The following is a 27746-nucleotide window of genomic DNA, read 5'->3' as shown; positions in this document are numbered from 1 at the left end:
ATCTGGTAAAGGTGGTGCCGATCTGATGGTATATGAGCAGTGGTGGTGGTTGCGTTTTGGGCGGTGGTGGTTGCTATTAGGCGATAGAAGACTTCAGAACTTAAAAACAAAAACAAAATTATAAAAATGTATCAGAATTTTTTTTTTCACTTTATTTAATAAATATAACTTAACTAATAGCAACCACCACCGCCCAAAACGCAACCACCACCTATGGCGAATCTGTCTGGATGGAGGAGGTTCTGCCTGGCGCTATCCGTTTTGTTGACTCTGATTGTTTGACATCTTTGCGTGCTTAATTTATATCATGCTATTTGAGTTCAAAAAAAAAAAAACGTATACCCTTCATACTAACTCTGTTCCTTGCAGGATGATGTCATCATTAATCACTCAAAGAAATTGAACTCCCTGAAGCATGTGCTTAGGAATGTTAGTGAAAGTTCACCTCATGGAATTTACATGATTGATGCAATGCAACGCCTTAATATTGATTACCACTTCCAAGAGGAAATTGATGCATTCTTAAGGAGGCAATTTGTGATATCCAGCACTAGTTGGGACGGTGATGACAATGATCTCCATCATACTGCACTTTGCTTTCGTCTATTCAGACAACAAGGTCAGTATGTACCAGAAGGTGGGTTTGTTTTCTTTTTTCTATATATATATATATATTTTGAAAATTTCAACCACAATTTAAAATTGAGTAATTCTGAGAAACTGAAAGGTTGGTTTATTCATTGAAAAAATCCAGAGGTGTTTCAGAGGTTCACAGACAAGGATGGAAAGTTCAACCAAAAATTAGGTGGGAATCTGAAGGGAATGATAGATTTATATGAAGCCTCACATTTGAGCCTAACAGGAGAAAACATACTTGAAGAAGCTAAAAAATTTTGTGGACATGTCTTGAACAAGAGTTTAGCTTTGTCTTGCCTTAACAATCATGAAGCTAAGCTTGTAAGGAGAACCTTAGAATACCCTTTTCACAAAAGCCATGCCATGTTCACAGCCAGAGATTTCTTTGGAGATTTCCAAGGCATGAATGGATCCTTAAAAGAAGTGGCAAAATTGGATTTTAGATTGCTGCAAAGCTTACACCAACAAGAACTTACTCAAATTTCCAAGTAAGTCTGCTAACTTGATTTATACAGAAAATTATTTTGTTTAGTCTTTAATCGTCTAAGGGTGAGCCTGGACACAACAATAAGGTAACTGTTATATGAATTTGCAGTCATAGATTTGAGTCGTGAAATCGATCATTTCTTAGACCTAGCACATAGCACGAGAGCTTAATTTATATCATCAGATTTGCCTGTTTTTTTAGTCTTTAATCATCCATTTGTTTTTTCTTAATGGGCAGATGGTGGACAGAACTTGGTTTAGCTAATGAGTTAAAGTATGCAAGAAATCAACCACTTAAATGGTACATTTGGTCTTTGGCATGCCTCACGGATCCTACTTTATCCGAAGAAAGGGTTGAGTTTACAAAACCAATCTCTTTCATCTATTTAATAGATGATATTTTCGATGTATATGGGACTCTTGATGAATTAACTCTTTTCACAGAAGTTGTTTCCAGGTACTACTGCATGTCATTTTGTTCTTACATGCCATTATATCATCAAGAGATATTACTATTAAATGGGAAAAAAAGAATGATTAATTGATCTTTGTTTGTTGAATGAAGATGGGATATAGCAGCTGCTAAGAAGCTACCAGATTACATGAAGAAATGTTTCAAGGCTCTTTTTGAACTCACCAATGAAATCAGCTACAAGGTCTATCAGAAGCATGGGTGGGACCCAATGAACTCTCTTCAAAAGACGGTAAAGTTAATTAGGAATTCAGAACCTCTGCTGTCAAAATGAGAAATCTATAAAAGTTTTGACTAATTTGTGCGAATCAATCTAAACCATTTAATATAAGAATCAAGAGCCAAGAATGGATTTGCAATAGAGAGCTCCAGAAAATATGACTGCAAAGGATAAGAACTAGCTTCATTTATGAGCGCACATAGATTCGTGATTAATGTTACAGAATGTGAAAGCGATTGTCCACTTTTGTGCAGTGGGAAACTTTGTGCAAAGCCTTTCTAGTTGAAGCAGAATGGTTTGCATCTGGGAACATTCCCAAAGCAGAAGAGTACTTGAAGAATGGGATAGTGAGCTCAGGAGTGCACATTGTGCTTGTCCACTTATTCTTTCTTTTGGGTGAAGGATTAACCAAAGAGAATATTCAGATCATAGACGGAATCCCAGGCGTCATTTCTTCATCAGCAACAATTCTTAGGCTTTGGGATGACTTGGGAAATGCAGAGGTAAACCATTAGCAACTAACTAGCTATGATTTTGATTTCTACATTTTATTTTCTCCAAACTTTCTCTACCATTCTCTTATTCTTATTTTACATCACTTATCATATTTCTAATTTCCTTTATGTCCTAATGAATTGTTTTCTAATGCTTTATTTGGTTTAAGAGAAAAAGAGAAAAGAGAGAAACAAAGAAGAGAAGAAAATGTGAGAAAGAAAATACACTTTAAGAACATATTTCACACCACATTTTGTAGGTGGGTCTATCTAAGGTTCTAAATAATTTTTCATCAAAATCAATCAAGCACTACATGTCAAAGAAATCGACAAAGTTAGTGTTATTTCATATATACTAGTGTTTTTTTACCCGCGCGTTGCACGGGGAATATGTCTGTCGTATTTGATTCGTTAATCAGTACTTATTTTTTAAAATATATTAAACAACCGATGTAATATAAGAGTCTGAAATGCGAAGCAAAGTGAAGAAAAATACTTCTCTTCTAAGCCTGATCCAGATCAACAGGAACTGGTTTGACATTCGTCATGAACATGATGACAATAGAACAAATCATAGATATAAGGAATTACCAACATATTAAACAACAGATGAAATAGTGAAATAGCAAAGCGAAGATTGAAGGGTTAAAAACAAAGAAGCATATTCTTGTTCTCCATTTCGGGAGTTTGTTGGCCAAAGCGCCTAAAATAGTAAAAACAAAGACACGTTCTTGTTCTCCATCTCGGGAGTTTGTTGACTATCACGTCTGATTCAAAATAAAAAAATTGTATCCAGCAATTTCAATCACACTGAATTGCGGCGATAGCTAGGTGGAAAAATTCCCTGAAGGTGGCGATCCCAACACGACCTTGATGTCTGGGGATCGCTCCGGAAAAGCCGACGCAGCTCGCCGTCACTCGTTGGCGATGTGTACGGATAAGCTTCTTATCCTAAAAAACCTCCCCAAAATATGGGCGAGCGAACCTAACTAGGCATAAGTCTGGGTAAACTTATATGGTCATTGGGTCCCTAGCAGCAATAAGTCATCGACAGGACAAAACTGGCGAGGCCGCACCTGCTCTTAAGGGAAATATGGTGTGGACAAAGCCTCGGTTAAAAAACTGAGCAAAAGTCCTAGTTAAACAAGGCACACCATCAATATCGTCAGACGTAACTCAGAAACAAGGGAACTATGGGGGGTGCGAGAGAGAAAAACTCTAAAAGCGCTAAAACAAGCATAAAACATAAAGAAGTAAAGCTGAATCGATTAACTTGAAAGTAAAATACAAACAAAAAGTTTAAACGAAGTAAAGAGGTACTAAGCGTTACAATAACTCGAAATAGGTTAACATTATATCTTTTTCTCTTATTCCACAACGTCTCCAAGGTCAACGCAAGCAACTTCCAGCGGATCTTCTGGACCCACCAGTCCGGTGGGGGTAACCTTCTTGAAAGACCCCAGGAGGTCAAGGTTAATAGTAGGATGGAGGTGCTTGACTTGAGCCTTGGCAATTAGGAAGCCGCGGATACGCTCATTAGCCGCCGCGTGAGCAGCCTCCTTCCTTATCTGCTTCTCCAAGGTGATGGCATGGGCATCCTTCTCAGCCAAGAGTTTGCATTTCGATTCCAAATCCGACCAGGCCTCAGCAAGTATCTTACCTTTATCTGCCAGTCTTTCGCGCAAATCAACAATCTCCTTGTCCTTAGCAGCAAGGGTTTCCTCCTGGGAAGCAATGATGGCCTCCTTGGTGCCAAGGTCCTTACAGAGCTCCTCGACCTGGACTTCAAGCTTCCTCTCTTTCTCGTCCGCCGCTATCTGTGCAAGCTTCGCTTCCGCGAGTTTCTTCTGCATCTTCTTTGTCTTATCCACCTCAGATGCCAACTGGTTGGACAAATTGGAGAAGGTCTTGTTGGCCTGAAGGTTGATAGAATGCAGTTTTTCCACCTCGTAGCGAAGCCCTGCAATTCCGGTGAGGGAACGAGGCGCCAAGCCACTTGGGCGAACAGACAACCGACGCGGAGAAGATTCAACACAGCTTCTTAGGCAACAACCTGCGGGTTTTGGCTGGGAACTTCTCTCAGTTTTTCAAGATAAGGGTGAGAAAAGGAGCAAGAAGGGTCGGAGCTTTGAGTTCGCAAGATCGGCGAAAGGAACCAGTATGAGGGCCAGGGACGAATATGAGAACAGTTGACAGTAAGTGATGAATGATGGAAAGAGGAAGATTTTAAAGACTAGGGAGAATAGCGGTTGGGAAATCGAGCCTTGACGTGGCAAGATAAAATGATTACTCGAGGGAATGTGACGCGGATTTCGGAAAGTGGGACCACGCGTTAAGCGAAAGGTTACAACGGCTGAAGCTCATTGGTTCAAATACAAATCGACAGGTTCAATTGTGATTTGAAGGGGCATTTCGGGAATAGCAGTTGAGGTTCTGTAGATTCATTGACCTTTGCGCTGTTTTAGCACATTACATGTGGTGTACACGCGTCAAGACACCGTGGACTCCGGCGGCCACAGCTAAAATCAAGGCGAGGGAACCAAGCACTATCGCCACAAGCCCACTTGTGGACTGAAGCCGCTAGGGGAACATAACAAGAAGTTCAAAATGTTAATTTTTAAAAGCTTTAATTACCAAGCCATGTTGGCAGTTGTTCTCTGTTGTTAGACCTTAAGTTTTAGCATTAATTAGCTTCTCATGGCCGTCGCCTTAGTTTTTCTACTTAAAGACACACTTAGCTCTCATGCTTCGAGCTCGGTGTCTTGTGGACTTGTGGACTGGGCGAGACCCCAGGGTCCCTTGTCCAGGAGCGCCAGCTTAGGGCGACGAGCAGACCAGGGACTTGGGCCTCCTCTCAGAGGCCCAACCGGCCCATTAGGAAGGGATAGATGCGCCAAGCCCAACTCCACATCTATAAATAGGGGATGAATACCAATTGTAAAGGACTCTTAGCTCATTTGAGAAATAACGAGATTGAAATTCAGTTACTTTCTCTCTCTAAAGCGGTTACGCTCTCATTCTCTCTAGGAATCTCGCATCACGTTCCTTACACTCTAGGTACTATACCTCATCTCAATGTTCATGGATGGAACAGATAGTGCGAAATTTCCGCCTGTACTCAGAAACTGATAGAGAACCACGACGCATGAGTTGAAGTTCATCACGGAGACGAAGTTCACGTGCCTTGCTGCGTGAGGCATAAGCAGAGTGTAAAGCAACCCAAACATCACGAGCAGTGGTTGCGCTTAGAGTCTCAGATAAGGCCTCCTCAGTGAGGGAGGAAAGAAGAAGACCGTTGACATTACGATCGCGAGCCTGCCACTCCGCATAAAGAGGGTTTGGAGAAGGAGCACCATTACGTAGTGGTTGAGTAAAAGTTTGTGCAAATGTCTGTTGAATAAATTCTGGCGGAGGATCGACAGTAGGGTCAACAATATCATACAAGTTCTGATTCTGAAGAAGAGCAGTAACCTGTTTACGCCAGAGAAGAAAATTATCCGAAAGTTTCACCGTCAGCATATGCACCAAAGTGTTCATGGAAAAAGTCGGAGGAGTAGCATCGGAAGCCATGTGAGAAATACTGAAAAATAAATCAAATAATCAAAGTTGTTGATGAGTCACAAAAAAGGACAAAGAAAAATAATAGCCGTTGGTGGCCGGACAGAATTACCAAGGCTGGCTGGCGCGGGACACAAGGTGGCGTGCGGCACGGATCACCAAGGTAGCTGTTGGCGCGGGACACAAGGTGTCAAGGGGCGCGGATCACTAGGTTGTCTGGCGGCTGGCGCTGGTGTGGGAACATAAAGGGACCGCACAGAGCACGAGGACTGGCAGAGGAGAAAAGCTGTCAGGCAGTGGCGGCGCGGAAAGTGAGGTTGTCTGGCGGCTGTCGGTGGACAAAGGACAGCGCACAGAATCCCACGAAAAGGCTGCAACACGTGAAAAACTGCAACGTCTGGCGGCTAATCACGTGAAAAGCTGACGTCAGCGGTGCGGAAAACCACACGGCTGCTGCATAGAAATTTGCGGCTGTAAAAAAAACAGAAAGGTAGGTCCACGGAAAGCAAGGTGGCGGCAGCAGCTAGAATGGAAAAAAAAAGAGAGAAGGTGACGGCACAGGTTGGGAGCTAGGGTTTAGGACCTAAAACTTGATACCATGTAAGATTTGATTCTCTCACCACAAATTGTGTATGAGGTAGACAATATTATTTATAATAATAAAAGTACAGAATATGCTAAGAATATTCTGGGGTATATTACAAAATAAGTCAATAAATAAATAATGTAATCTCACGTAGGATATTATGCCTATTTATCTCTAACATTATGTTATTATGTTATGACTGAAGGATGAGAATCAAGAAGGCAATGATGGATCATACATAAACTGTTTGTTGATGGAGCACCAAGACTTGACGTTCACGAGAGCTAGAGAGCAGGTTATGTGCATGGTCTCCAATGCATGGAAGAGACTCAACCAAGAATGCCTGTTTGAGAGAACATTCCCTAAAGCTTTCACTAAAGCCTCTCTCAATCTTGCAAGAATGGTACCATTGATGTATAGTTATGACAATAAGCATTCCCTTCCCAAGCTAGAGGAGCAAGTCAAATCATTGCTTTATGATGATAACGTTCTTCTGTAGTATATATATGTGCATGCTGTCATGCTGTGTGTAAAGCCTTATATCTCAGCTAATAATTAAGTAAATAGAAATTGGCCTTCAATTACCACGGATGATGGAGGAAAGGGACTGTTTGAAATTAATCTCCAATTAATGTTTTATAAGATGCTATGGGACTGTTTGAAAAAAATATATAATGTTTAATTTGAAAGGCAAAATATCATATCATGAATTACAATTGGATAATCATATTTCAAAAATCATAAAAATCAAGGGTACTTCAACTTCTTGTAATGAGTTGGGATGGTACGTCTCCATATTTTTTTTTGCTTATAAAAAAAACAAGGGGTTTTTATAATTGGAATATTCTTAGAACTTTTGTATTCTTTCTTTTCAATGATATAGTAAAATTAAAATTATTTCCACACTAGTGTAAAATTTTGATCAATATATTAGATTAAATTTAAAATTAAATAAATAACAAACTATTTCAAAAATTGATTTAAAAGACCTTATTTAAGGTGCATTTAAAAAGTCAAACCTAATATTTTTTTAAAAAAAATTTATATAAAAAGAGTTTAATGGAAGAATTACACTACTCATTATGAAAACATTATACACACTTTATTTATATATATATAAAAGAATGAGAATAGCACTCCCAAGCGAAAAATACCGCTAAAGCGATAAAAGAAAACCGCAAAACCCAAGAACCCGACCAAAACCCCGCCAAAGAAAACCCAAACTGCCAAGAAAACACTAAAAAAGCCTACAAGGCCAGAGCAGAAACAACCAGAAACACCGAAACGAAACCATCAAGAGGCATGACCGAAAAGGTCTCACTAGGAACCTTTGTAAAGTCGCGGATGATTAGCGACGAGGTGATCAACAAGACTAAGCATAGCTTCCTCATCAGAACCAATAAGGTCAACTCCAAGTTACTTAACAATAAAGTAATCTCTGCGAGCTCTTATCAGAGCATCCTCGTAACCTCAGGCTTCAGGGAGAATCAAAGAAGAGCCTTGGACAAGCGAAGCCTCAGCCCTCGGAATCTCAGCGACCTCATCGCTCGGAACTCTTGTTTGTAGCTTTTGGATCACGCGCTTACCACTACGCCAAAACCAATTGGTGTTAGTGAAGGCGCAACGTTATTTCCTTATAGCGTAGCAGCCAGCGCCCCGTTTCGAACATTGATCACACACTAGGCAGGATGTTGGCCCACATGGACCCAACAATCCCCCCACCCCAGCACCTGCCAGCCAACCCAACTGCATATCATGCCTTATGCGGGATTCGAACCCGGAACTTGCTCTGATACCACTTTTTGGATCACGTGCTTACCACTACGCCAAAACCAATTGGTGTTAGTGAGAGCGCAACGCTATATCCTTATAGCGTATCAGCCATTGCCTCGTTTCGAACACTGATCACACAATAGGCAGGATGTAGGCCCACATGGACCCAATAGTAGATGCCTCCCTGAAGTAGAGGTTTTTCTAGGTCGACCTCTTCGTCGTCGTTCCGTCAACACTTCCACCTCAGATGCCACCGAACTCGCTCCCGCACTATCACTCAGAGGATGGGAAGAAGTGTAACATCCCGACTTTCGGGGGTCACAATAGTAACCTGTTAAAGTAAATATGTAATATTTTCTAAAAGGGACTTATATATGCGGGTATTTTTTTTTTCCTTTTCAAAACATTTCTAAAACATGTCATGCATACTCCCGATTGTAACTAAAATTACATTCAGCCTTGACCAAGGCACAACATACAAGACATAACAATTAAAATTAGATCTGATATACTCCATATGATTTACACATTGGATAACCACATGAAAGCAATGCACCGGAACTTACCCAAAACCACAAATACAAATCATAAAATGCCACCCATGGACCCAATAGTAGATGCCTCCCTGAAGAAGAGGTTTTTCTAGGTCGACCTCTTCGTCGTCGTTCCGTCAACACTTCCACCTCAGATGCCACCGAACTCGCTCCCGCACTATCACTCAGAGGATGGGAAGAAGTGTAACATCCCGACTTTCGGGGGTCACAATAGTAACCTGTTAAAGTAAATATGTAATATTTTCTAGAAGGGACTTATATATGCGGGTATTTTTTTTTTCCTTTTCAAAACATTTCTAAAACATGTCATGCATACTCCCGATTGTAACTAAAGATACATTCAGCCTTGACCAAGGCACAACATACAAGACATAACAATTAAAATTAGATATGATATACTCCATATGATTTACACATTGGATAACCACATGAAAGCAATGCACCGGAACTTACCCAAAACCACAAATACAAATCATAAAATGATCCTGCAAGCTTAAATCAATATGGTAAACTTTTCTACCCAAAGGCTCTAGCCTTACACCCGACTCTAATCTTCGAGTCTGCTAGTGTTCTTCCACGTAGGGTAGCATCTACTCACATCATCACTTATCGTCATCTGGCAGTTTATCGACCGCCCAAACACAAACAAACAAACAAGGCAAGGTGCGAAGGTCAACTAACAGAATAGTGTAGATAATACAAACAACATGTAAAGATAAGGAGGTATATACATATATGAGTTCTTCATGTCCTATCCTAGTGTATATACATAGCATGCTATCACATCGCAACTAATAAATGTATCATCATCACACCATCAAATATTGTTAAATGCATGGCGTACCAATGCAAAGTCATGCTGAGAAGATGATCCTGATGAATGGGCATGTCAAGTCGATCCAACCTATTGCGATTGGACACACGGACTTGCCCACGCGGTATAGGAAACGCCAAGTCGATTTAACTCACTAGAGTCGAACACACAGACTTGCGCGCTTCCAATGACTATTTCCGAATCGATTCAACCCATTAGGTTGAACACACGGATTCGCGCGTGTCTAAGTGATTATCGCCGAATCGATCCAACCCATCGGGTTGAACACAGATTCGCGCGTGTCTAAACAACTATTGCCGAATCTGTCCAACCCATCGGGTTGAACACTCGGATTTGCACGGGCCAAAAGTATGAATGCATGATGCAATATTGTTAGTCAGACAACGATTTATCCTCACCCAGATACGTGCCTAGTTAGATTCCATTATCTCTCCAATACATCGTCGAGTCGATTCAACCTTGCCTGGTTGAACCTACGTACTCACACATGTCTAACTAGAGTTTATTATCTCTACAATACATCGTCGAGTCGATTCAACCTTGTCTGGTTGAACCTATGGACTCAGACGTGTCTAATTAGAGTTCATTGTCTCTAAAAACACCCGAAGGTAAACGCCAATTTATTGACAAAGCTTCAATGGAAGAAAAGTGCTAATCGCACTTAGGGACTTTTTAAGTTGCCCAAGCTCATCCTTGGATTACTAGATAAACTGTTCATAGAGAAAAAGAGGTGCTATCGCACTCGAATTATTTTCCTTACACTTAGATCGTCGACCCTTCCCATTTTCCAAATGTATGTTCAAATCCTAAGTCTTCTTCAAAGAGATTATCATCGTTATTTTAAAGTGTTCTATATTGGATTAGTGCATTATGAATTTCGGTTACAAAATCAAGTCTTATTTCCTTTTGGTTCGAAAGCTCTATAAGTTAAAAGATCCCAATAACTCCCAAGTGATTCCCCGAGTAGGTCTCGATCCCTAAACAAGGCAATGGCTCAGACCTCAGGTCATGCCTGCCAAACATTCTCTCAAAGGACTCTGTCATTGACATGAGACATAACTTAGTGTTTTTCGCCACACTCCGAAAGTGCATAAACATGCATATGTTCAGTCAGCACAGTCCAACAAAATAAATATATGGACAAATACATCAAGCTCGATTGAGCGATGAAACATAATACAGTGCTGTAAAAAATAACCCTGTCCTAAGGCTAGAAAGCAGTAAAACAATTTATATTTGCTGGAAAACATAACATTGTCCTAAATCTAGAAAGCAGTAGGAGAGAAACCACAGTAAAAGGCCGAGGCCTCACAGTCAATGTTGGCATACGCCTCAGCAATCAAAAATGGCATATGCCCCAGACAAACACAATAATCAATCACAATCATCAATAATCAATATATGTCGAATTCTTGACATCTAAAGCATTATGCGCTCACCTTAGGCGCTTTCCTTACTAAGCTGCAACTATGATCCGATCACATCTTTGTTTTCCTGCGTAAGCTAGATTCCTTTCATTGTGTAGCTTCGATGCAAGGTGCTTCCGTTCATCGTACTTTTCACAAGCATACTTAACGAAATCACTAATTGAGCTACTCACTACTCAAGTTAAACTTAATATTTGTAATGGTTATAAACCATTAGGATCAATCTCAAAAATTAAGACAAGTTGTTATAATGACAAAAAAACAATAACAGTACTCAATGCTTCAAAAGCTTTTGACTTAGTAAATCGACTTTAAAACCAAATCTCTACATCCTTGTCAAAATAGAAGGTGGGCTGGGCGGGTCGTTATAAGTGCACTGACCCGCCCGGTAAGGCCAACAGGAAGGTGATTAGGACATGGACCCCAGCTTGAAGATGTGGGCCCGAGTTGTTTTGTCTTGTTATATTGTACACATGTATTTATCTTATTCAACATAGGGATTTGGGCCCTGCATGTAAGGCCCAAATCCATGAACATTCTAGATAAGGATCATTCCTACTATAAAAAGGATGTCCTCACCTTGTACTAAGGACCTTTATCATCATTTATGAGATTATTTCCTTATTTACGTATTACTTACTTCTTTTAGCTCTGCTAGGGTTTTTCAAGGGTACTTTATTACCATTGTCATACCTTAGACAGGAACATTGGCGCCGTCTGTGGCTCTAACTCAGTGATTATTCTTCTGCTGACGTGAGAGACATATTTTTGGTTATGGAGACACGTTCTTGTGGTGGGCGAGTTCCCCGCCGTCGTGGTGGAGGTCGTCTTACGGGAGTCAGGAGCCAGGCTCCTGTAGGACAACCTGAGTTGGAAGGAGAAGCTTCTTCAGATGAAGCCTCGGTGGCGGTACGATCTCATGCTACCACGGTTCCAGATGTCCAGGCACGGCCAGATGCAGCTGTTGGATCGGGACTGGATCTTAAAGCTAAGCTTCCCACCCCGAAAGCGGATGCTTTGGGAGATCAGCAGGCTGACACACCTGTGCAAGCACCGGACAATGTGGTAGGAGCCTCATCTGCGGAGCTGAGGCAGGTGTTGTACACTATCCAGGCGGTTCAACGTCAAAATGAGCATTTACAGGCTCAGGTGGAGTACCTTAATCAAATGCGTGACTTAAGGCGTTGGCAACGTGTGGACGCTGAGGATGTGGTGGATTTTCAGCCCTTTGCGCCCATAGTCGCCGCAGTTGAGATTCCAGAGCATCTGCAAACTCTGACTTTGGACATTTATGGGGGGGATACCGACCCAATTGATAATTTACGGTATTTTAATACTAAAATGGTCATTGGAGGGGCGACCGATGCTGTGAAGTGCAGATTGTTGCCTTCAACATTTAAGGGCGTGGCCATGACTTGGTTTATTAAGCAACCTCCGTATTCCATCTCCAACTTCACTGATTTGTCAACTAAGTTTCTAACACAATTCTCGGCCAATCAAGCACAAAAGGCGACCCCAGCTGATCTGTTCAATATTCGACAGCATTTGGGCGAGCGTATCAAAACTTACATGTCCCGATTTAGTAGAGTATCAGTGCAATTAGAGGACGCCAGTCCGGATATGTGTGTGGCGGCCTTCAAAAATGGACTCAGATGCGGCTCATTGAACAAAGATTTAACTAGGCGGCCTGCCAAGGATATGATGGATTTGCGGGCACGGGTACAAGAGTTTATCTTGGTTGAACAGGATGAGCAAACTAAAAAAGATAGGGACGACTGGCGAGCTCAACCAGATGTCTCATCTGAAAAAGGCCGCGCTCCTAAAGATCAGCGACCCGCTCAGACACCGCGCCAGCCAAGGCCAGCACCCTATCTAGCAGGGCGACAAGGGCCACAAAGTAACACTTGGCATCGGAACAGTCAACCCGCCTCAGCCCAAGGGGGACATGCTCCCGCCCATGGTCATCAAACCAAATTAAACGCTCCTCTAAGCACAATACTGCGAGCGGTAGGGCAAACTAATGTGGTTCAGTACCCAAGGCCACCTAGGCGACCCCCTGCAAACGTAGACACAACAAAGTGGTGTGAATTCCATAAAGCCATGGGACACAATACATATAATTGTTGGACTTTGCGCAAGGAAATTGAACGACTGATCAAGGCGGGGCATTTGTCCAATTTTGTCTCAGGAGACAATACACAGCTTGATGCAGTGAAGAACAAGGGCGGTGATTCCGCAAAGGGAAAGGAGGTTGTTGAGGAGTTAGGGGTACCCGCCGGGTCTTGTTTGTCAATCGCAGGGGGATTTGGCGGCGGGCGCATATCTAGCAAGGGAAGGAAAAGATTTATGGAGGCAGTAAACTCGGTTCACCACGCCTATGAGGGGGAATGTTGGCTGAACCATACTTCAATTACTTTTTCACCAAAAGATTTTGATCATGTGATACCGCATGATAACGATCCCATAGTGGTGACTTTGCGCGTGAACAACTATGTTACCAAGAAAGTTTTTCTCGACCAAGGCAGTTCTGCTGACATCATATATGGTGATGCATTTGAAAGATTGGGCTTAAAGGAGTCGGATTTAAAACCATATATGGGGTGTCTGGTTGGATTCACAGGCGATCGGGCCAAGGTATGAGGTTACGTGGAGTTGGACACTGCTTTTGGTGAGGGTGAATACGTGAAGAAATTTCAAGTAAAGTATTTGGTTCTCTCGTGTAAGGCGACGTATAATGTGCTTCTAGGGCGTGATACTTTGAACAAAATATGTGCAATAATTTCAACCGCCAATTTGACGGTAAAGTATCCGGCTTGCAATGGAAAGGTAGGAATCTTAAGGGTGGATCAAGAAGCCGCCCGAGCATGTTATGCACAAAGTCTGGAACTTTATGGCAAGAAGGCAGCCAAGGAAGCACATCGCGTCACGGAGATTTTTCCACATGAGAATTTCAATTTGGACCCTCGGGATGATTCGGAAGAGTAGAGACCTCAGGCGGCGGAAGAAACCAAATCTGTTCACTTATCTGGGCGTGCTTAAAAAATTGGAAGTACCTTGTCAAGGGAACAAGAGGACCGATTGGTTGAGTTACTCAAAAATAATTTGGATTTATTCGCATGGACAATTAAGGATGTTCCAGGCATTGATCCCAACGTTATATCTCATCATTTGTCAATTCAGCCAGGAGCAAAACCTGTTGTCCAAGCTCGTAGGGGCGAGGAAAAGGACAAGACAGTACAAATAGAAACTCAAAAGTTGCTCGACGGAAAGTTCATTAGAGAAGTCCAATATCCAACATGGTTGGCAAATGTTGTTATGGTGCGCAAGGCTAATGGTAAATGGAGAATGTGTACAGATTACACAAGTCTAAACAAAGTTTGTCCAAAGGAGTCTTATCCGCTCCCAAATGTGGACATGTTGGTAGATGGGGCGTCCAGTAATGAACTGCTCAGTTTAATGGATGCATATTTCGGATACAACCAAATAATGATGCATCGCCCTGATGAGGAGAAAGCGGCGTTCATGACAAGTCAGGCGAACTATTGCTACAGGACGATGCCCTTTGGTTTGAAGAATGCGGGGGCGACCTATCAGCGGTTGATGGACAAGGTTTTTGTAAATCAAGTAGGAAGAAACATGGAGGTATATGTGGATGACATGATTGTTAAGACTGTCAAAGGGGGCGCCCATCATGAAGACTTGGCGGAGGCATTTGCACAGATCCGGAAGTACAATATGCGGTTGAATCCAGAAAAATGCTCCTTTGGAATTTTAGGTGGCAAGTTTCTCGGAATCATGGTCACATCAAAGGGGATCGAGGTTAATCCCGACAAATGCAAAGCTATAGTAAACATGAAGAGCCCATCCAATATTCGTGAAGTTCAGAGATTAACAGGACGGTTGGCGGCCTTATCTCGCTTTTTGCCAAAAGCAGGTGACAGGGCAGCGCCATTCTTTGCGTGTTTGAAAAAGAATACAACTTTTCAGTGGACTGGGGCGTGTGAGGAGGCTTTCCAGCAGCTTAAGGAGTTATTAGCTTCACCTCCTATGCTAGCTAAGCCAACGCCCGGGATTCCTTTAATTCTCTACTTGGCGGTCACCGAGGTGGCGGTTAGCACGGTATTGCTTCAAGAAGAAAACAGGCAGTTTAAAATCATATACTTTGTTAGTCACAAGCTGCAAGGGGTGGAAGCGCGTTACCAAAAAATAGAAAAGGCGACTCTGGCAATACTAAAGACGGCCAGGCGACTTCGGCCATACTTTCAGAGTTTTCAGATAAAAGTCAAAACAGATATTCCCTTGAGGCAAGTTTTGCAAACGCCTGATTTTTCAGGACGACTAGTGAGTTGGTCGGTCGAGCTGTCGGAATATGACATTAGCTATGAACCGAGAGGACAAGTCACGATCCAAAGTCTGATCGACTTTGTGGCGGAGTTAACGCCCACAGAGGGTGACAGAGAAAATGCAGAGTGGGTACTTTCGGTGGATGGCTCGTCCAATGAATTAGGAAGTGGTGCAGGCGTGTCGATTGAAAGTCCGGACAAAATGTTGATTGAGCAATCACTTAAGTTTGGATTCAGGGCGAGCAATAATCAGTCTGAGTATGAAGCATTAATAGCAGGTTTGAGACTCGCCATTGAATTGGGAGTGCAAAAACTGTATATAAAGGGTGACTCTCAGCTGGTAGTGAAGCAAGTACGCGGGGAATATCAAGTGAAGGATCCGCAATTGTCCAAATACCTAGAAATTGTTCAAAGGCTTATGCAGGAGATTGGACATGTAAGGATCGAGCACATACCAAGAAGTCAAAACGAGCGTGCGGATGCATTGGCTAAATTAGCCAGTACAGGGCGCCTCGGAAACTATCAAACTGTAATACAAGAAGTGTTTCCTCACCCAAGTACAGACATGGTGGAGTTCAAAGTGGCGAAGGCTATAGGAAATGGAGAACCATCGTGGATGGATCCAATCATTGAGTTTTTAAGTCAGAAACCGCAAGATGAAAGCAAAAACACAAAGGAGAGAAGGCGGGAGGCTAGCTTTTATACTTTGGTAGGCGGACAGCTGTATAGGCGGGGAATTATGTCTCCAATGCTTAAATGTGTGGATACCGCTAAATCTCAAGAAATAATGGCCGAGGTGCATGAAGGAGTATGCTCAAGCCACATTGGGGGGCGGTCTTTGGCAGTTAAAGTCCTTAGGGCGGGATTCTATTGGCCAACCGTCAAGAAAGATTGCATGGAGTATGTGAAAAAGTGTTCGAAGTGTCAAGTTTTTGCTGATATACACAGGGTACCACCAGAGCAACTCACAACAATGACCGCCCCATGGCCCTTCGCCATGTGGGGAACGGATATTTTGGGACCCTTTCCAAAAGCAAAGGCTCAACTAAAGTTTATTGTGGTGGCAGTGGATTATTTCACCAAGTGGATAGAAGCTGAGGCACTCGCCACAATTACTGCAGCCAAGGTACGAAATTTCTTGTGGAGGCGTGTTGTGTGCCGTTTTGGAGTTCCAATGGCACTGGTTATGGATAATGGCACTCAATTTACCAGCACATTAACAAGGGACTTCTGTGCTGACCTTGGGATTGACATGCGATTCACTTCAGTGGAACACCCTCAAACGAATGGTCAAGCTGAGGCGGAAAACAAGGTCATATTAAATGGGTTGAAGAAGAAGCTTGATGAGGCGAAAGGCTTGTGGGCGGAGGAGTTGCCCGGTGTTTTATGGGCGTACAATACCACGGTACAAACCAGCACTGGAGAAACGCCGTTTAGGCTAACCTATGGGTCAGATGCCATGTTACCCGTTGAGGTAGAAAACCAAAGTTGGAGTGTTACAAACAGAAATGAGGAAGAAAACAATGATAACTTAATTGCAAACTTGATCATGCTCCCAGAATTGCAAAGAGAGGCGCACTTGCGTAATGAAGCTGGAAAGATTAGGGTCGCCCGCAAGTATGCAACTAAGGTCGTCCCTCGAAAAATGAAGGCGGGAGACCTGGTATTGCGCGAAAGGACGCTAACTTCAGGAAAGAACAACTTGACACCCAACTGGGAAGGTCCTTTTAGGATTAAAGCTGAAGTAGGCGCAGGGGCGTACAAGTTAGAGCAATTGGATGGTGTGGCAGTGCGCCGCACATGGAACGCCTCTAGTTTGAGGCAATACTATAGTTAAGAAAAGAAGGTCGCACTCTTTTTTCCTTGAAAAAGGTTTTTAATGAGGCGACCAGTAAAAAGAAGGGAGGAAAACTCTCATGTACGGGTCTATGAACCCTAGTTTTTGTTAACAGAAATGAAAAATGTTTTAAAGTTCGATATTTGTCACAATTGGCGAGATCTAACTCATAAACTTTGCTAAACAAATTTCTTATGGCGATGACCCAAAATGACAAAAAGCTTTCGCAATCAGAAAGTGTCATCACTGAGCAAACATAGCCTTGGCAATTCTAGTGGCCACTAGAAACCAAGCCTCGTCCGTAAAACGACTAAGGCCAGTAAAATGTGCCTAAGCCTTGGTTCTCATACCAAGCCAAACACCTCGCCAAAAGGCGAGTAAAGTCTCAGCAAACACGCTATAACGAAATTAAAATGATTGAGCAAAATATGACTGAAATAAAAAGGGAACGAACGCCCAAATGTCATGCGTCCTTACGAAATAAAGGGCGGAGCCCGAAGTTCAAACAAAAGCAGCAAAAGTTTTACAAACATGGAAAATATTCTTAAAATCCTATGCTTGGTTATTTGCACTAGCAGTAGGATCAGTCTTTTTCACGCCCTCGCCCTGAGTTGTTTCACTGGCAGCAACCTCCTCCGCATCCTTGCCCTCACCTTCATCGTCGGACTCTTGCATAAAAGGAAGGCTGCTCAATTCAGGATCAGGATCGCCAACAATTTTGCCATCCACGATTTTCTTCATGAAACCAAACGTAGACAAATCAAGTTTCGGATAAAGAATCCGAAGTTGCTCTTTGGCGCTGAGATGACCTAAAACATATTGGCGAGAACTCTTCACTAAAAGTGTCTCGTTAGTTTTTTGCAACTCAGCCTTCAACTTGCTAATTTCTTCTTCAGCAGTGTGAAGTTTGGTTTCAAGAATCCCTTTGGCAGCCCTCTCCTTTGCAAGATCCCCAGTCGCCCCCTGAAGCTGACGGCGGACGCCGGCCAAAGCATCTTCAGTTTGCTTCTTGGCAGTATCTGCGCGCTTGGCGGCGGTTTGTGACTCAGTTTTCAATTGAGCATTGGCCACCCTAGCATCTTCAAACTTTTGCTGGGCGCGGGTCTTATCAGATTCAACATTTTTCAGATGAGGAAGAAGACCGGCGGCACAGCTGGCAGCGGCGAGTGCTTGGTTCACGGCAAGGGTCACAACAGCTTGAACGCCCTTGGAGGCCACATCATGCGGAATTTGGGTGTTGAAATTCCTTTCTATAAAGTTCAGGCCGTTGAATTTGGGGTCAAAGACGCTATGAAGAGCGCCGGTATCGCTTCCAGGTACCGTGTCCCGAGATGATTGAGGGGCAGGACTGGCGGCAGCTATCAGATTGGCAAGAGCGCCAGGAGTGTGAGTCGGGGGCGGGGGAATATTGCTAGAGGACCTCCTGTCTTTTGAAGCCTTAGATAAGGCATCATTCAATGTTGTTTGCTTGGGATCACTCTTGGAAGAACCGCCAGGTTTTTGCCATTTAGGATCACGTTCATCAACCAGGGGTGACTTATTCTTCCCGTCATCCTTAGAATCCTTCTTCTCATTCTTCCTTTTCCCCTTAGTAGCGTCGACCTGACTGGCGATCAAGGCTCGCATGTTATCAGCATTAACGCCGCCTTTGGTCTTGCCCATTTCAGCTGCAAAAAAAAAAAAACAAAGAGGGGGTTAGTAAGGGGCGAACGAAGAAAGCTCATTACAAGGCATGCATAATGAATCTAGACTTACAAAAAAATTGCGGAAGTTTCTCGTCTTTGGCGGCCTGAAGAAGGTCGGTACAGGAAATTTGAGGGAGGGTAAGGATGTAAAAGGTGACCTGTTTCTCCTCCTCAGTCAGTGCCTCAAGCACGACAGTGATGTCCCGCCGAGTGTAGAGGAAACAGGGGGCGGTCTTTTTGGTCAAGAATAAGGTTTGGAATATCGGGCGAGTGAACGATCTTAAAAAACTTCTTTTGCCAATGTTTGAAGTTACTCTTCAAGGGTTTGAAAATGGCCATGTTAGGGCGGGCCGACAGAGGAACGAAGGACACACAAGAAGGTTTGGCGATGCTAGTCTTATAGAAAAAGAAAAATAATGGATAAGTGGGGATAACATTTAGTTGCTCACACAACAACTCAAAACAACGGATGAAGCCCCAGACATTCAGTAGAAGCTGGCAGGGGGCGACATTTAAAAAAGTGAGCACATCACAAACAAAACCGGAAAAAGGAAGCTTCATGAAAAGCTCGGTAAAAATATACCCATGAGGATAGAACCAGGCGGGCTCTTTGTGGCTCCATTTGGTTTAAGGGTGACGACTTCATTTTCATCACAAGGGGCGACGTTCAGGGCCAGGTCGTCATTATGACCGGTTTCGGGGTTCAACCTGGTGAAGCCTCGGGCGTTAAGGCGGTTATTGTTTAGTGCTTGAACACTGTTCCAAACGGAACGCAGGAGGCAATTGTCATCAATACACTTATCACTAGTATGCCAACTTTCAGAAATTGAGGGATTATCGGTGGAAAGGTGAGAGGTTATAGATACCGCTCTTTCTTGGGCGGGTTCCGAGGAAGAGGGCGAGGTATGGGACTCAGAATCAGAGTCAATCGTAACAACATATTGGTTATTAGAAATTTTGTCATCATCAGAAACAGGGTCAAGAGAAAAAGAAGAACAAGAGGGGTTTTTGGCAGACATTTTGGAGAAGCTTCAGGAAAGGGAGATGAATAAAAAAAAAAACAAAGAGGAAAAAGTAAAGAGAAAAGAGAGGAACTGACCGAAGATAGGAGAAGTAATGGGAATGCAGCGAGCAATGGTTGCCGGAATACTGAAAAGTCACCGGAGTAGCAAGCAGCCGTCAAGAGCAGAAAACTTTAACAAAGGCCACGGTTGAAAGTAAGGAGAAGTAAAAGAATGAAAAAATGAAGATTTGGGGTTTTATATAGGGAAGCTAAGTAAGGAGAGAGAAGGAAAGTTGAAAAGACATGACCATTTTAAAACCACTTTAAAACGTTTTCACAAATCGAGGCAATCCCTCGAATTCCGCGTGAAAAGACTGCGGCAGTTGAAAGCTAATGATGGAAATTTTTCGGTAACGGTGCAACGCTAGAAGAATCGGCACGAGCCAAGCAGTTTGGGCGACTAGGCGTGAACTTCATAAGACAAGTAGACTCCAAAAGGGGCAGTTTCTTGTCTTGTGGGCTAGGTCAGACTAGGCGAGCTTACCACGGGAAAGGTGGCGGAAGCATTTCTATCTTGATTAAGACATTTCAGTTCCAGAAAACATGGAGCTTCATGTCTTGTGTGAAGGTATGAAAAACGGTAGAAAGGGGGGGGGTTTGAATAACGTTTTCAGTACAAAACTTTCACCTTAAAGATTTTGACAAATCTTTCGAGAACTTAAGTGCAAAAGATAAGAGATAGAAAAGCACACAAGGATTTTATCCTGGTTCACTTGATAAATCACTCAAGCTACTCCAGTCCACCCGTTAAGGTGATTTCTTCCTTCTTAGAATGAAGGCAATCCACTAATCAGGTAAGAGTTACAACTGCACTTGAAACCTACAAGTGACTAACAATTACACTGACTTAGCTCACACTAAGATTCACTCTCTTAGTCTTCTCTAGGATCCGATCAACCTTGATCTCCTAAAGGAACTAAACAAACTGTTTATCAAAGAATTGTTTACAAGAGATTTGCTTCTAAAAAGCTAATAGTAAACTCAATGAATTTCAGATGAAAGAAAGCTTAGAATAATTTGAATATGTCTTGCGCGTATGTATTGCTTCTTGCCGCTTCTTTCAATCTTCAGCCTCTATATATACTCCAAGGATTAGGGTTGAGCAATGCATGGGAAATGCTACCGTTGGAGGGCAGTTCTGGAAAATCCAGCTTCTGCTGTGGCTGAGAACGTTAGGTAGGTCGTCACGAAGGTACACTTGCTTTTGTACTTGGATAGCGACTTGACCTTTTAACCTAGGAGACTTCTGATCAGAGGAATGCTTCGTATTGGAACTTGTGAAGCCGGTTGATCAGAGTCAGAGGGAAAGCACAGATCCTCTGACCATTGTTTCTTCTGATTCTGAACTCAGAGGGAAGAACATGGCCTTCAGAGTTTCTTGCTTCTGGACTTCAGAGTTTCCACTATTCAGCTTCTGGATTTTCAGAGTCTTCTACACCATCAGAACATCTGAACCTTCAGTGTTTCTTGGTTATCAGAACTTCTGGATCTTCAGAGCTTCTAGTGACTGAGTCCTCATCAGAGTTTGTATAACTTCAGAACTTCTGAAGCTTTTCCACTGTTCATACTGAACATGGTGAATGCGAAAGCGTTGCTTGAGTCACTCTTTATACACAGTGCTTCTGATTTGTGTGAGATTGAGTTGAGGTCAGAGCCTGTAAATAGCACACTCAGAAAAACACGTTAGAGTACCACAATTGTTCATATCAAAAGGTTAACTTGTAATCATCAAAACATAGAGTTGTACTACTAGATCAAAACTTGATCTTACAATCTCCCCCTTTTTGATGATGACAAAACTAAGATTTTTGATGAACAATTCTTAAACATTAAACTGAATTCACTCAGAGTTTAGAGATATAGAATAATACTTATCCTGATGTGAATAGTTTATCTTGCTCATTCTGCATTCAAGTCACTGCTTGATTCTGAGCTTAGCTCCCCCTGAATCTAATACTTGATGAAAACGTTAGTAAAGTCTAGATTCTGAGCTAAATAATATAAGAGTTCAGAGTGAAAAACTTATGACATAGATGAAAATCGAGTAAACAGAGCGCATAAGTAATCAGAGTCATGGACAAGGTATCAGAGTCTTGGGTATCAGAGTAAACTTATAATCACTTCAGAAGAAGTGAAATGTATTCCTTGTATTTGCCCAGTGACATATCTATGGTCATGAAGGTGGAACTCTTAAATTCTCCAAAAGAAAAATAAATCACACTAACACATCTTACACATCAAAAACTGGGTTTACTCCCCCTTTTTGTCATAAGCAAAAAGCTTGGGGTGTGAAAAACTTAGCTTGAAGTACAAGGTACTCCCCCTTAGAGAAGGTCTAAGTTTAAAGAAAATGAAAACGATGCAAGAATCAGAGTTAGGCGAAATAAATAGAAGAGTTAATGCAAGAGAAGAACGTTTACCACCGGTCAAGTGAGTAAAGAGAAGGGTCAGTTACCAAGAACTTAACCTCGAGAAACCGTAGGAGCATTAACTTTCAGAGAGAAAGTGAAGCCTATATAAGCGTTGGAGAGAAAGGTAAGCTTCACACCTCGAACAATTTTCAGTTAAAACAAATGGCATCATACAACGTAGCACTAGAAGAGCTGAGGAAGAAGGCCTTTGAAGAGGACTTGTTCCTGAACATCAGACATCCAGAGGGTACAACGACCATCTCGGAGCTAACACGGACACTGCTGGAAGAGGACCTGCGTCCAGAGTTGGAGAGAGACCTGAAGGAATTTCTTGCCTTCGTGGAGGAGGTGCAAGAACTCAGCCGGCTTGAACTCAAGCTGCTGGAAGAAAAAGAGATCTTGGAAGAGAAGCTCAAGACTTCAGAAGAGAGTCTGGAGAGGGATGAGCTAAAGGTCAGCCTTAACAACATCCAGCATGGACTGGAGCGTCTGGAGAAAGATAGGTCAGAGCAGCGCCAGGAGTGCAGAAGAATGAGGAGGGATCCTCCATTCTAGATATTATGATGTAAAGAAATATGATGTAAACATAGAAATATGATGAATAAAAAAGATTTTTGCAAACATATGTGATACAAATATATATATAGATATGCATATAGAATCACAAACGAATAAAATAGAATAAGTAAATAAAAAGAAACAGAGTTTAAATAAAACAACGTTAAATAAAAAGAAAGAAAAAGAAGAGATCCTAAAACTAAGGTTTGTCAGATCGTCGCAGAAGTTTCATCATCATTTGCTTCATCTCAATCAGCATGGATTCATGAATGTCAAGACGCTGTTCCATGATGTCGAGTCTGGATGAGCTTGTCTGAGTAGAGCTGGAAGGAACATTCTGAGCAGCTTGAGGATCTGGAATGGAAGCAGAAGCAGCAGGAGTAAACACAACTGGTGCAAGTGCTTGGCATCTAAGAGCTTCAGCCTCAGCTTCAAGTCGCTCTGCCTCAAGTCTGGCTTGTTCAGCTTGAGCTGCTGCTAGACGTGCAGCTTCTTCTGCTTGAGCCTTCTTTCTCTTGGCTTCTTCAATGGCTTCAAGAAGCTTATTTCTCTGTTCTAGTTCATGAAGAGCCACCCTTCGAGCAAACCTTTGCTTTGCAGCCCCAATGCTCTGACTTCCCTCTGCATGCAAGAGCTGCATCATAATTGGAACTTGAGCCACTAGCCAAGTGCTCAGATTGTTCCACTCATCAGCCACACTTTCAGCATTCTCACTGAGGTCAGTCTGACCGTGCACATTGCGGAGCCTCAAAGAGGCTTCATGATAGAAAATATTGATGCACTCAGAGAGAGATGTGGGTTGGAGATGAGTATAGGGAATTATGGAGAGGGTGGTTTCAGGAGAGGCTGGGTGATTGCTGCTATGAGCTTCAGAGGCACCTTGTGGAGAACCAATGTTAATCATTTGATCATTGGGGTCAGAGGTTCCAAGGTGAGGGTCTGAAATTTCAACCAGAGGATGAGGTGATCTAACTGAGGATTGGTTAGACACTGAATGTTCGGTTTCAGGTTCTGGTTGAATAGGCTCTTGTTGGTCAGGGACAGGGTGAGCTGGTTGAGCCAAAGGGTCTGCCTCTTGTAAAGGATTAGCCAAGATAGGTTCATCTGGGTCTACTAGACGTTCAGGTCTAGGGCCAGGATATCTCCTAGGGCTTGGACAGGTAAGGTAATATTCCTCTAAGGTAGACACCTTTTCTTTTCTAACCTCCATGAATTTTCTAATGGATTCAGAGTTATTGGAGGGAGAAGAATCAGCAACATTGGTTGGGAAGGATACAGGTGTAAAGGCTGTTGAAGAGTCTGTATCCGTGGTTCTGGCAGCAGGACGTTCTGATGCTCTGGGAACAGAGTGATCAGACGTTCTGGGTTGTGGTTCTGTTTGGTTTGGCTCTGGTTGTTCATGGATGATTGGTTCAGAAAGTAATGGGTCATACGGAATGGTGAGGAGAGAGGTTGGTTCTTCTGACCTAGAGGGTTGATTCTGAAGCAAATTCCAGAGAGGTGCTTCAGTAGGGGAAGGTTGAAAGAAGGAAGATCTTGGGGAATGTGGTGGAGTGGTGGTGTGTGCGGCTGGCTGGGATTCAGGAATAGGAGTGAGGGGATTTGAGGAGTGTTTGAGCATAGCAGAGATAGGGAGTGCATCAAATAAATTCAAATCATCATCAGAAGCAAGTGCAGGCTTACTTGAATGTGCTGATGATCGAGTCACTCTGGCAGGAGGTTCAGTCCTTCTGACCATTTCAGCAGCTGGTTCCACCCGAGTAGGCTTCACCACGATTCTGACCTTCTTCTGCTTCTTCTTAGGAGGACCATCCTCACTATCACTATTATCACCATCATCAGGCTTTCTCTTCGTCTTCTTGACCAGAGGGACATCAGATTTGAAATTCTAGATCCCTTAGAACAAATGTCCTGCACGATGCTGGGACAATCGATTAGAACATCATACAACTGAAAGACCTGAACACGAAACAACAAACAACTAAAAGGAAACAAGACACAGGAAGTTGTTAACCCAGTTCGGTGAAACTACACCTACGTCTGGTTAGCTTTCGCCCAATGAAAAGGAATTCCACTATCTCAAGAACTAGGTATTACAGACCCACATGAACACATCAAGTTCATTGTTCTTAACCTATTCTACCCAGTGGTATTCTACTTAGAACCACAGCCTAAGTATGAGAGCCCCTCTCACTTTTCCTCAATCACTGCCACAGTGATTGGTGAACAACAATAACACAGAGTTTGTTTGACACTCAAACACAACACAGAACTCAGTCTCACTTTATAGAATCAGTGAGCAAGACGAGTTCACAACTAACAAAGACAAAGAACAACTTACACTCTTAAGAACACTTGATCTTCAAGGTAATTCTCTCGATCAACATCAAGCTTCAGGTCTTTGTCAATATATATACTTCAGCAGAGGCGGCTAGGGTTTATTTGGGCTGAAGAACACTTTGATCCAACTCATATCAGCAGAGAATCTTTCAAGATCTGATATGAGTGATCAACAAGTAAAAATAGAAACAAATCTTTTTAATCACAGATTTGCTTCAACAATTACAACCCGCAACTGGCTCCCAACACACAGTTACTTGACCTTCAAGTAAGCACAGATCATACCATAAAGCATAACCACAAGGGACCCACTTGCATGCCAGCAGGGGCGGATGTCCTGGCCTTCATCAAGGCAGATGTCACAACATCGGCTAGGACATCAGGTTGTTTTTTTTACAAAATTGATGACAACAAAGGAACAACAATCTCCCCCTTTGTCAAATTTTGACTAAAAACAACTTCACTACCAGAGAGGGAAAAAATATCAAAATCATCAGAGTCAGCAGCAGGAATACTCCCCCTCAAACCAATGCATCCACAACAGCCAAAACATGGAGGAACTCCCCCTCAAAAGATGCATCCAAATAAACACTGCATAAAGTATATAGAACCCATATGCAACACAGTACAAACTAAGCAAGCACACTTGGTACTACTTGAACAGAAGCTAGCTTGTAGCACTTGAACACTTGAACATAAAATATCTCCTGAACTGGTCTTGTCTTGACAAAGCTGCATACTTATTACATAACATAACCAGAATACCAAGTCTTCAAAAAAAACAACCACAACAAACTACTACTCTACTACTACTCCCCCTTTTTAGCACAAATTTGGCAAAGATGGAAAGAATTGAACCAAGGCCAACTAAAAATCAACAAGGAGATGCACTAAACACCAGAAGAAGAGGAGTGTTCCTCATCATTTTCTGCAGATCCTTCCCTCTCAGCATCAGCTGCATGCTCACCCTCTTGACCAGCTTCCTCCTTGAGAGTTTGAATGAGAGCATCCACCTTAATCTTCCTAGCAGCAGCAATCCTGATCGTCTCTTGAAGTTCCTTGGAAATGGCCTCAAGTTCAGCAATGACACTGTGAGTGCCTGAGGCAGACATAGAGGCAGGAACAGATGTCCTACTGGATGGCAGATCAATGTCCAGGACATGAGGGTCCAGGAACAACCGTTGGTCCAAGGTGATGGGAGGGCCTTTAGGCACAGGAACATCATCAACAGTGAGGATATTAGGATGTTGTTTCAGAATGATAGCAGTCAGTAAAGAAGGAAAAGAGATGGGGAGTTTCACTGCACAGGTATCTGCATGCTTCAAAGTTTGGGAAAACACAAAGTTGCCAAAGTCATAAGCAATTTCAGTCCCAATGCGATAGAGAAGCTTGGCAAGCATAGCAGAAACAGCAGAAGTATGGTTAGAGGGAACCCAATTCACCACTCCAATCCTATTCAAAATAGCATACTTCACACTCAGAACCCCAGTTGACAGAAGCTTCTTAGCAGGCCACTTCTTTACTCGTCCAGCAGTCAATTCCTCAGCAACCGTATCCAGAGAAAGTTCTTCTTCAACAAATTCAACCACACTTCTTCCAAGGGTTTGGTTGATGATAGCAGGAGAGAAATTCACACACTTACCCCTGACAAACACTTTCCTGAATTCAGGACTGGCAGAATTATTAACATCATCAGAGAGATTGACAATAAATTCCTTTACAAGCTTGTCATAACATTTTCCTATGTTCATCACAGTCTGCCTCAACCCTGCTTTTGCTATCAAGGCAATGATCTCTTTGCAGGCTAACACATCAGAATCAATCTCCCTTTCTTTAGCAACACGTCTTTGATAGACATATTTCCATTTGAAGGCATTTTCTGGAGCATGAATAGACACATTATCTAGAGGAACATTAGGAATATCTGAGGGAATACGCTTACCAGAGAACATTTTCTTCTCCGAGGCGGTGATGTCCAGGACATCGCCTTCAACATCTGATTCAGTCTCCAAATCGATTCTGGAACCTTTATGCTTTTTCCCAGTAGTCTTCTTGGCTTTCTTCCCTGATGATTCCACAGCTTTCTGCTTGCCTTTCCGTGACGCATCGGTTGCCCTTGATTTTGAAGATCCAGTAGGGATCTTGGTTTTCTTCTTCTTGACAACAGGGATTTCTTCAACAGATGCTCTTCTTCGCTTAAGCATTCTGGCAGCAACACTTGCCAGAGGCACATCCTCTGAATCTTCATCATCAGAGACATCATGAACAGTGGGAGGGGTCTTCATCGATTCCTCTGACAAGACATCCATTGAGTGTGCAGCCTTGGAATCAGAACTCTTGGATGAAGAGGAAGAATCCTTTGAGAGTGAAACTTCCTTGGCAGGCTTATCAGACAATGTCGCGACATCGTCTTCAACATTTGCAGAGACAGAAGTATTGGAGACTTCCTCAGGCACAGGGGCTTCTGG

General features: G+C 42.7%; 1 protein-coding gene across 3 annotated transcripts; it reads left to right on the top strand.

Annotated features, from left to right (window-relative positions):
• Positions 1-96: 96 nt before the first annotated feature.
• On the top strand, positions 97-7143 carry LOC130720808 ((3S,6E)-nerolidol synthase 1-like). Of its 3 annotated transcripts, none has more exons than XM_057571513.1 (7): positions 97-239; positions 370-637; positions 755-1124; positions 1361-1579; positions 1688-1826; positions 2069-2317; positions 6658-7141. In XM_057571513.1, exons 1-7 carry the CDS (start codon positions 231-233, stop codon positions 6949-6951), a joined length of 1548 nt encoding a protein of 515 aa, XP_057427496.1. In that variant the 5' UTR covers positions 97-230; the 3' UTR covers positions 6952-7141. The 3 variants fall into 3 exon arrangements, with proteins under 3 accessions (XP_057427496.1, XP_057427495.1, XP_057427494.1); XM_057571512.1 differs by having other exon boundaries at positions 107-276; positions 370-619; positions 6658-7143; XM_057571511.1 differs by having other exon boundaries at positions 109-276; positions 6658-7142.
• The last annotated feature ends 20603 nt before the right edge of the window (positions 7144-27746 follow it).

The sequence above is a fragment of the Lotus japonicus genome, chromosome 5, assembly GCF_012489685.1.
Source record: "Lotus japonicus ecotype B-129 chromosome 5, LjGifu_v1.2".
NCBI lineage: Eukaryota > Viridiplantae > Streptophyta > Magnoliopsida > Fabales > Fabaceae > Lotus > Lotus japonicus.
The sequence above is the reverse complement of the archived record's forward strand: the minus strand, read 5'-3'. Positions and strand labels throughout refer to the sequence as shown.

What these genes read in the sequence shown, in the direction of transcription:
- LOC130720808 (XM_057571511.1), top strand. Translation starts at nt 214, where the DNA reads ATGGCGAATCTGTCTGGATGGAGGAGGTTCTGCCTGGCGCTATCCGTT. An exon ending in TGAACTCTCTTCAAAAGACG is followed by an intron (nt 1,827 to 2,068) that starts GTAAAGTTAATT and finishes ACTTTTGTGCAG; the next exon opens with TGGGAAACTTTGTGCAAAGC. An exon ending in ATGACTTGGGAAATGCAGAG is followed by an intron (nt 2,318 to 6,657) that starts GTAAACCATTAG and finishes TTATGACTGAAG; the next exon opens with GATGAGAATCAAGAAGGCAA.